The 10,731-nt window shown below is 33.4% G+C and overlaps 1 protein-coding gene across 4 annotated transcripts; it reads left to right on the top strand.

The window, feature by feature from the left end:
• Nucleotides 1–2,527: 2,527 nt before the first annotated feature.
• On the top strand, nucleotides 2,528–6,078 carry LOC120091538 (putative ribosome biogenesis protein RLP24). Of its 4 annotated transcripts, none has more exons than XM_039049613.2 (5): nucleotides 2,528–2,793; nucleotides 4,872–4,986; nucleotides 5,259–5,372; nucleotides 5,467–5,603; nucleotides 5,695–6,078. In XM_039049613.2, exons 2-5 carry the CDS (start codon nucleotides 4,906–4,908, stop codon nucleotides 5,867–5,869), a joined length of 507 nt encoding a protein of 168 aa, XP_038905541.1. In that variant the 5' UTR covers nucleotides 2,528–2,793; nucleotides 4,872–4,905; the 3' UTR covers nucleotides 5,870–6,078. The 4 variants fall into 4 exon arrangements, with proteins under 4 accessions (XP_038905541.1, XP_038905544.1, XP_038905540.1 ...); XM_039049616.2 differs by lacking the exon at nucleotides 2,528–2,793 and adding an exon at nucleotides 2,830–3,041; XM_039049612.2 differs by lacking the exon at nucleotides 2,528–2,793 and adding an exon at nucleotides 2,833–3,926.
• Nucleotides 6,079–10,731: the final 4,653 nt, after the last annotated feature.

The raw sequence follows: 10,731 nt of genomic DNA, 5'->3' as shown, positions 1-10,731 counted from the left end.
AATGATGAATTAGGCCCACAGATCGCTCTTTAGACCATCGAGTTGGGAAAATAGAATTGTCTATGAAAGGTTAAGATTCCATAAAATTCCCATACATCGCCTCTCCCACAAGAAAGATAATTCCATTATTAGGAGATTGACCTTCATCTTTTAAAATGATTAAGCATCTTTATTTTGGGTCAGGAAGTTCTATGAAATACACCATGGCGAAAGAGGGCTTTTTTTTGCAACAAAAAAAAGGGGGCACTTGCTATGTTTAAAAAAAGGGGAAAGTAAAAAGTGGCTTAAGTGAATAAATTATATGATAAACGCTGTAGAGTTGACAACCACCCCTGCAAGTTACACAGTCACCCACATAGGGGCTATGTCTAACAGGAGTCAGATCGTTGTTGGTGGAGCTGACGACCACCCCTGTAGGCCACATAGTCACCTATATAGGGGTTGTGTCTAGCAAGAGTCAGATCGTTGTTGATGGAGCTGGCGACCACCCCTATAGGCTACACTATCACCCACATAAGGGTTGTGTCTAGCAAGAGTTAGATCATTGTTGGCATAACTGGCGACCACCCCTATAGGCCACATAGTCACCCATATAGGGGTTGTGTCTTGGCGACCACCCCGTAGGCCATACAGTTACCCACATAGGGGCTGTGTCTAGCAGAAGTTAGACCATTATTGGTGGAGCTGGCGACCACCCGACACCACATTATCACCCACATAAGGGTTGTGTCTAGCAGGAGTCAAATCGTTGTTGGTGCAACTGGCGACCACCCCTGTAGGCTACACAGTCACCCACATAGGGGTTGTGTCTAGCAGGAATTAGATCGTCATTGGTGGAGTTGGCGACCACCTCCGTAGGCCACACAGTCACCTACATAGAGGTTGTATCTAGCAAGAGTCAGATCGTTGGTGGAGCTGGCAACCACCCTTGCAGACTACATTGTCACCCACATAAGGGTTGTGTCTAGCAGAAGTTAGATTGTTGTTGACACAGCTGACGACCACCCCTACAAATTACACAGTCACCCACATAGGGGTTGTGTCTAGTAAGAGTCAGATCACTGTTGGCGGAGTTGGCGATGGCTACTACAACACACATAGTCACCCATATAGGCGTTGTGCCTAGTAGTGAGAAACTTTGGTGACGATCTCATTGCAAAGGGGCAAACATGTCAAACATTCAGGAATGTATCCACCAGGGGTATACAAAAAAGTATGATTCTTAGGAAATAAAAAAAATAATAAAAAATGAAAAATGAAAATAAAGAATAAAAAAAATGTAGGCCAGCCTTTAGAAATTTAGGTAAGAAAATCGGGTTCTCTGCTCCTTTTCTCTCATATTCAAGGACGGAGTTACCAATAAGTTCTGTAAAAAAAAAAAAAAAGGTGGCAAATTTGTTCACTTGCTAGAAAAGTTTATTGTAAACAAATATTCATTAAAGTGGATTCTAGTAAAGGAAAGTATAAAACAAAAAATTAACCAGAAAAAGGGAAAGTAGGTTTTTATTAAAAAAGGGAAGTAAAAAAAAAAAAAAGAAGTTAAAAAGATGAAAAAAAAAGTTAAAGAAAGAGTTGTTGAAAAAAGGAAATAAAACAAAGGAGAAAAATTAATAATAATAGAAAAAGAAACCATATAGCAATTTTTTTTTTTTTTGGGGGGGGGGTGGTAAAGGACAATTATTTGAACCGTACAACTCAATTTGGACAAGACTAAAATGATATTTCTAAAAAAAATGTTTTAACATTCTTTGAATGGTAATTTATTTAAAATACATAAGCATTTATTGCGTCATTTAGTTTTTTATTTTATTTTTTTTATTTTACCTGGACATCCCCTGTTCTGATTGTACCCTTGTGGCCAGCAAAATCTTGATGGGTAATTAAACAAATAAATAAATAACATAGGAAAAAAAAACCGCATAAAAGAATTGCTCTCACAAACTATCACCCGTGGCTTTACCTTCTCCCTCTAGAAGGAAGCTTTTTCGGCTTTTCTTCGTCGGAATCCGCCGCATTCTCCGTCTACCGCCCGCCATGGTTTCTACTGTCCCCGCCGTCGTAAAGCTCTCCATCATATTCGCTTCTCTTCTTCTCAAAAATTGTGTAACACATCAAATATTCACTTGCTAAAAATTTTTGTTATAAACAAGTGTTTAATAAAGTAATTGCTAATAAAGGAAAGTATGTAATAAAAAAATGGAAATAAAAAGGGATGTAGGTTTTTTAAAAAAAATGAAAAAAAAAGGCGAAAAGACAAAAAAGAAAAAAATAAATAAAAAGAGTATGGAAAGAAATAAGAAAAACTGACATGAACGCAGCTCAACTGACATAGTATTTATACTATTGATCTCAAAGTTAGAGATTTAATTCTTCCCCTCCTCATTTTAATTATAATATCTTTAAAAAAAATAAAAAATAAAATAATGTAAAAAATAAAATAAAAAAACAAACAAGAAAACAAAAAAGGGTTACGAAAGGAAAAAAGTTTCAAAAAACCTAGTTTTTCATCGTTTTTTTAAAAAAAGACACACAACTGCCCCCTTCCATTTTCTCTCTCTCTCCATCCCAAGAGTAGGGTGTAACGGTTCGCTTTCTATTTGAAATGTAGGGCGCACCGACCCAAACCGTTAAGATTTGGTTCGGTTCACCGGTTCTCTCGGCCCGCTTTAGTAGGGTTAGTGAGGGTGACATAAACTTATCTTCGATTTCAGTTTCTTCGTTCGGTCACCCGTTGCTCCCCACTCTTCCTGTCCGTCCGTCAGCGTCGCTCTCTTTGCCGTCAGCGTCGATAAGGTTTGTTTGAACTGAAATTTATTCTGGGTTTTGTTTATTTTTTTTTATTTGAAATTTCTTCCAGGTTTATCGTGAACTTCTTCTGAAATTTCTTCTGGATTTGCTTTTTTTTTTTTTTTTTTTTTTTTTTTTTTTTTTGTGATCTTGATTTCTGAATCGACTTTTTTATTGACTGCAAATTGTGGGTTTGTTGTGATATCGTTTTTGAAATTACTGACTTCTTCTGGGTTTTTTAAATTCTTTCTTCTGTAAGTTTTCTTCCTTTCTTTTGTTCTTATGTTTTCATATTTTGATTTGGGTTTTAGTGGAAATTGTTGGATTCGCTTAAGTTTTAACTAGTAATCGGTGGGGTATGTTTTCTTTTATCTGTTGATCGAAATCTTCTGTTGGCAGAGATTAGAGGAATACCTCTGGAATATGTTTTCATATATTTTTTTTTAAAGTAGAAAAAAGACTATGATTATATGACTATTTGGCAGAGGTTAGAGGAATACCTCTGGAATAGGTTTGAATTAGAATACACAATTTTTAAAAGCCTTACCATCAAATAATACTCATGATTAGATGAGTTCAGTATGAAAAAAGTTTGATTTCACATTCCCTAGTAGGTCAATGGAAAGGGTCATCCTTTTCTCTGCCTCCATTTATTTCATATGTTGAAATGAAATCAAACTCGTATTAAATTTTGTTAATCCTATGGCATTGCTTGAATTTAACTGCTATCAGAAAAAATTAACATGAAGATAGCTTATTCCTTTTTATGAGAGATGAGACAGTTGCTTGAATTATTTTGTGAAGAGAAAATGGCAGGGTGAAAACTTTTGAACCTTGCATTATCAATTTCCTCTTTGCCTATGGAAAAGTATATTTAAAATTTAATGGCCCCGATCTTAAGTTTGTAACAATTTTGTCATTGTGTTTTCAAATTTATAAGAACTCAATCCTTAAACTTTAGTTAAGCTCCTGAATCTCTGATATACAATGCAAGTAAAAGGCATTTTTGAGTTTTAAAAGAAAGAAGTAAAGAATGTGAGAAAGAAAACGGGGGAAGCCTTGAATCAGTCTCAAGAAACAGAATGTTATATGAAGGACTTTAGGAGTTTCTTTTGTCCTCAACATTTATGTTCTAGTGGGTATGAACTAATTGGGAAATGACTTTTATAATCTCAGGGATATTTGCCATTTTTTCCCCATGTTTGATTTTTTTTCTTATGTTTATGTTGGCTTGATATAGTCAGTTTGATTCTGACTTTGCCAAGGAAACTTACTCTTTTAGTTTTTTATTCTTGTTCTTGAAGATGAGAGCTAGATTGGATGGTAGTGGTAGCTTTTGGTGAGAATTGGGGTTTCATATTTCACCATAATCTTTACATTCTTCACCACTACATTATATCGTTGCAGCTATTGATCACAACATGACTTTATTGGCTGTTGATTGATATTAGCCTATTTATAGTTGATGCTAACAACTAAAGATTATTAAATTTAGTAGTGTGTTTAATTTAAATTTTATTTTTCATAGGATGAATTCATTGTTTGTGAATGAGACTTCAAATCAAAGTGGTTCTAGTCCAATAAGATTGTTAGGAAAAAGAAAACCAATTAAACCAACTTCTCGGCATGGGAACATTTTATTAAAGTAGAAGGATGTGATCCTAAATATCCTAGGGCTGCTTGTAAGTACTGTGGGGTTACGTATGCATGTGATTCCAAGAGAAATGATACAACAAATCTAGAAAGACATACAGAAATGTAAGAAGTATACAAATAAATCAGAAGATTATGTATTCAAGGTTTTATTTTTTGTTTTGTTGGGTTATGTTGGTTTATTCTCTTCACCCACGGAGAAGAAAGTGAAGAACTGTTTGTTTTCTTTATTGGATTTCTTCTTCAAACTAGTCTTAATGAAAACATAATACTAAGAATATATACCTAACAAATTAGAAAAGTAAATAGATTGAAATAATAAATAGAAATAATAGAAACACATTATAGAGATTTTTCTTGTTCCAATTGATCTTCTGAACGTATGAGTTGCAGTTCATTTGATTATCTCTTGTCCGTGCCTTCTGTTGCAGGAAATTTAGGCTTTGTTATTTGCTAAAGAAAAGAATGAGGTTAGAGAAGTGTTGGTTCTGTTCCTCCACAATATATCCAGGACATGGTATTCAGTTTGTTCGCAACGATGCGACGGTAAGACGTAGGTTGTGAACTTTTATGATTTGTATGCCTTGTTCTACTCATTCCTTCTATGTATTTGCTTGCAGTAAATGTCTCCTTTAGCTGTCAATCTCATCCAATACTTACTGATCAACAAGACAAAATTGTTCTGTTCTATCTTGGCCTGTTTGTGATGCATAGTTTAGGCTATAGAATTAGATTATTGTTCTTGTTGGGCTTCTAAATTAGTGATGGGGTGGCGGGGAGCCCCTTGTGCCTATTTCCTAATATGATTTTCTCTGTAGATTTTTAGATTTTGTCGGTCAAAATGCCACAAGAACTTCAAGATGAAGAGAAATCCTCGTAAAGTAAAATGGACTAAGGCTTACAGGAGATTGCATGGAAAGGATATGACACAGGTAAGCCTCATTTATTTGTAGAGCAAATGGGTTTTTGTTAGACAAACTTTCTATTGTCCGTCTTCTCAATTCTGGTTGCATTTTTATTATCCAGGACTCGACTTTTGAGTTTGAGAGGAAGCGCAATAGGCCGGAGAGATATGACAGGAATCTCACCGAAGAGACATTGAAGGCTATTAAGAAGATCGATAAAGTCAGAGCCAATAGGGAATCGAGACACATTGCACGCAGGTTGAAAATTTCTTCCATTGCTAATTGTTGTGTGTCTATATATTTTGTGAATATTTCTTTGGTTGTTACTCGGGATCGTTCTCATTTGCAGACATCAAGGAAAGAAAGCAAAGGAGCTTGGCGAGGCACAGAAGGAATTGGATCAAAGCATCAGTTTGGTCAAAGCACCTTCTGCTCTCAAGGAGGATCCTTCCCTCACCCTTCCAAAGATCAAAGTCAAGGTGGTACCATCACAAGCAGAGCAAAATCAGCGTATGGAAGAATGAGTTTGTTTGTGCTTTTGGTTTTTTTCTTGAACCTATGACCTCGAGATTATTGTACATACTTCATGTTGGTTGTTTAGCCCTTTTTAGTCCAATTGTAGTTTTTATCTTTGAACTCTTTTCTTCCCTTTTCATCCAACAATTAGAAAGTTTTACGTTTTCTTGAGAACTCCATCAATAGAAAGTTAGTTAATTGTTTAAAGGGAAACAAATCTTAATTGTTAGAGGTGGTTTTTGCGCAAGGATATGCACATACAAACCCGTCTCTAATTTCTAAATTGTGATTTTTCACATCTACTATTTCGAGTAACACCCATATGCATATAGATTTATTCATGTGATCCAATAAATTTGAATAAAAAAATATGAATTTATATAGGATAAGAACTAAATATTAAATTTCGCATAAATAGTGGAAACTATGTGAAGATGTGTTTGAAGAAACTTATTTCAACTATTAAATTGTCATCTTTCATATTTGTAGTTTTTATTTCATTTCACATACATTTGGATTTGAATAGTCACGTTCAGTTAGCATCAATTTGATTCATGTAACTCAAGATTTTGAAGGACAATAAAAATTTAGAAAACATTATAGAAGAAACTAATTAAATCTTAAAATTGATAGAATAATCTGAACTGATAAAAAGTAGTTTTTGGTGAAGAAAATTTGAATTAAAAATCTGTGCATTCCAGATCTGAAAACAAAGGATGTTTTCCTCCGTATAAATCTTCAGGGGGGAAAAAGGAAAGAGAAACAAGATGAAAGAATTAAAACAACTTATCTTTACCTCTTTGAAGCAGCGTAAGTTTAAAATTAAAATAGAATTTTATATTTAAAAAACAATAAAACTCTTGAACGATGGAATGCGTGTGAAGGTCCAAAGGAGATGCATATTATTTTTAATTGTGAGCCACTAGTAAATAGATAGCATACACAACAATTTTAAAATTGATGTGATTCCAAACACTGTATACATTTACTTTCTTCATTTATCCAGTTCACAGTAAATCACTGCTTTGCACATCGTCACCTTTTTTCAGCAATGTTTCAGATTGGTGACCATGTTTCTTGAATACCACAGCAATGTGACTATGGCCCTTTTGAAATTCATTTAAAATGTCATACAGAGGCATGTCTTCAGAAACCCTGTAGTAGTTGAGGAAGAAAAACTGATAGAGTTTATTGTACAGGAAGTCCAAAACTATCATCGGGTCACTTCATCTGAAAGTATAAGACTGGACCACGAAATGTTTAGTCTAGACATTTATGTATAGACATGTGAGCGAGAATTGTTGTAAAGTGCTACAAATGATCTGATCCTAATCATTCATGTATAGACATGTGAGCGAGAATATTTTATAGAGTTTGTATAAGACTGGACCACGAAATGTTTAGTCTCATTATATAACGCCGTTCATAATATAGACTTACATTTCACTAGGATGACCATAGGTAACATGGCCTGAATCCTGAGTGAGTTATCAACTCTTGCTTATGAGAGCGGTCATTTGATTTCTATTGGTGAATGTGGCCAGATCGCCAACCCAATAAGCCTACTATTTTGAGGATTCGTCTAATTAGGGAGTTGGGAACACAACTACACAAGAAGGAATTCACCCTTCCCCGAGGTCAGTAGATAAATTACTCTCTTAAGGGCTAATTTTGGGGCTTGAACAATGTGGCGCCACACTCTCTGGCCCAAAAGGGGTTTAATGATCTATTGTTCATTGGAGGGATAAGTGGTATTTAAGGAGTTAGATGTAACTATAGGGGCAAAATGGTATTTATTTAGCCCAACTGTACTTGCGAGCAATTTGTAAAGGGTTATCGTACTATTGCAGAAAAATATCTGTAGTGCGAAGTGTGTAGTTGTCGGTCTTTAGTGAAGTGTCCAACAGTTGACGGATGGTGAATAATTTAATTAAAGAGTTTTATTAATTATTCATGTATCGTTGAGCTTCAAGTTACAGGTCCATGAGGTCCCTTGGTAGCTCAATAGAATTAAATGAGAATAAGTTTTTGGATTAATTTGGATTGTTCAGATTAATTAAGGGATTTAATTATATATGATATAATTAAGTTATTTTAACTATATATGATATAATTATTATAATGTATTTGATACATTATAGTATTTGTGAGAGGAAATAAATATTTGAATAAGATTCCAATATTAATTATATGAATTGAATTCATAATTTTTAAATTTAATATAAATGTGATTTATATTAAATGTCATATGAAAGTGAAAAGAAACTATAGGTTATATATTATATTAAATATAACATACAATTTAATATATATATTTATTTATTTATATTAAATGTTATTTTAAATTCAAATGAGGGAGGGAGTTACAACTCTCTTCCCCTCTTTTCTCTACTCTCACGTAGGTAGTGTGACAAAAACGTTATGTGGATTTTGTTCTTAGAGATCAATAACAATTCCTCATCCTCCTCTCTTCTCTCAATTCATTCCCTCATTCAAAAATAGTCAAAGCCTACAACTCCTGGGTTCTTTACCTGAGAATGCCAAGGTCGCCATCGTGGTAGTGCCCGTTTCTAGTTTAAGGGATTCTTGAAGATTTGTCTTCAAAGGTAAGGGTATCAAATCGTTGGAGCTCAGATCTGTAGGTCTATAAGATCCCTCTACTAGCTCGTAAAACATGAACATCTTGAATTAGTAAATTGAGTGAATTTGAAATGATTTCAATTTCAAGTGTTCAAATTGAATTTCAATTTGAAATGTTCAAATTGAATTTAGGGTTTCAATTTGAAATGTTCAAATTGAATTTAGGGTTTCAATTTGAAGTGTTTAAATTGCAAATAGGGTTTGAATAATTATATTTGATATAATTGAACGTTTAATTTATCAAAATTAAACAAAATTGGAGAGTTTATAATATTTAAATATTAATTACATAAATAGGATTAATGTTTAAAATTAGGTGTTTGATTAATTTAATATTTGATATTAAATTATTATTTAATTAATTAAAATCAAATATAATTTCCATTTTTTATTCTATTTGAGAAATTGAATTTTATTTTTTAGATTTAATTAATTTTAAATTAACTAAAATCAAAATGGAAATTGGAAGATTGGATTAAGTTAGTGGTTTTTTTCTACAATTTTAGCTTGTGAGTTGTCATCTTCTCAATCCAAACACCTAGGCCATTAATTTATAGATTGTTGTAAACATTAGTGCTTCATGTGAATATCACATAAAACTCTCTAAATTCATAAATGTAATGTGATTTGGCTGCTGGATTTTAGAGAAATCTGTAGAAATTCATCATCCTCTCAAAAACCCTTACCAACCTTTGACATTTCACTTCAATCTTGAGTTCCACCATTTAAATTCAAGGTTGAAAATAGTAGAGAAGATCTCTTAGTGGTTCACTATGATTTTGAAGTTCAAAATTCATGAGAAGCAACTTAGATTTGGAGAATTCTTTAAAGGTATCAATTTTGAAACCCTCTTTATTGAAAAACCTGTTTTACATACTTTTAGAACTCAAATTAAGTGTAATTAGAGTGCTTAATGATTCTGATTGCTTTCATTGCATGCTTATATAATCCATCAATTGGTATCAGAGCATGATTTAAGTGCTCAATTAACATTAATTTGAGTTTGGTGGGTGAATTTCTATGATTGCGTGTTTGGGGACTGATATGGTGTTTTTATTAACTTTGGCTTTAGATTTCTCTTTGATTCCCAAGTTAAATATGTAATTGGATCTTGTTTGATGAGCTTGTACGTGTGTTCTAGAGTCTAATTTAGTTGAAATCAATAGAGTTGAAATTAACCTGTAATCGAAGTGAGAAGCAAGCGTGATTGAGCTGTAGATTTCTGGACTAAAGCTTCTGTCCATCAGCGTCACGATGCTATTCATCAAGCGTTGCAATGCTTCGGGCATAATAATGAATAGCGTTGCAACGCTGGGATGCAGTATCACGTTGTTCATCCTAGCCAAGAACAGTGCACGTCTATGAGCCAGTTTACGTAGGAGGTGACCGGTTCGACCGGTCTGGCTTCTTCTGGTCCCGTTAAGCCCAGTTTAGTCTGGTTCAACATCTTTTGAAGCTCTGGAGGTCCGATTCGGACAGTTTGGGTCGATTTATGCAGAATTGAAGCTGTTTTTATACCTTTTTTTTGTAATAATTTAGTTATTATTGCTTGCTTAGGATGCCAAAGTTGAACCATATCAGTGATGTTTAAATATTTATGCATGTGATGTATGTTATATTTAAATTAAAACATATATGTGCATATTGTATGTCATGTAGATTTAAAATCCCACCATAAAAAGCGTTACATGCGTTGGATATATGTTATAAAGAGTTATAATATATAGTATGCATGTTTAGGGTTTCTTTTGTTTAATATAAGTGTTATATTAAATGTTGAATGCCTTTGTTGAAGTTATGGATACAAAACATGTCTAATTTTATAAGTTATTATAAAATTGAATTAGACATTAAAATCCATAACAAAGATAAATTGTATGCTTATGTAGGTTAAAGACTTGTTTAATAGTTAAAATAGATTGTTATCTTATAAATCATGGTTACAAACTCAACCCGTACATAATCCAGTCTAAGGCTAGAGGTTTTTAAGTTGACGGTTTATGGAATACCTCCTACCTGGGATTATGGCCGAATAATTGAGTATTATTAACCAGTTTTATAAGTGTATGTGAATAGTGTGAGGTAATAAAACGGTTTATCACCTAGAAATCGTAGGTTAAAATCCATTTATAAGCTTTATACTTGGATAAAACACATAGACTTAGGGTTGTTTAATTAGCCGAAATAAACCTGAGTATAAATATACCCAAACAAATTGTAGAACACTTCA

Source organism: Benincasa hispida, chromosome 9, assembly GCF_027475165.1.
Source record: "Benincasa hispida cultivar pf3 chromosome 9, pf3_genome.v1.1, whole genome shotgun sequence".
Lineage (NCBI taxonomy): Eukaryota > Viridiplantae > Streptophyta > Magnoliopsida > Cucurbitales > Cucurbitaceae > Benincasa > Benincasa hispida.
The sequence above is the reverse complement of the archived record's forward strand: the minus strand, read 5'-3'. Positions and strand labels throughout refer to the sequence as shown.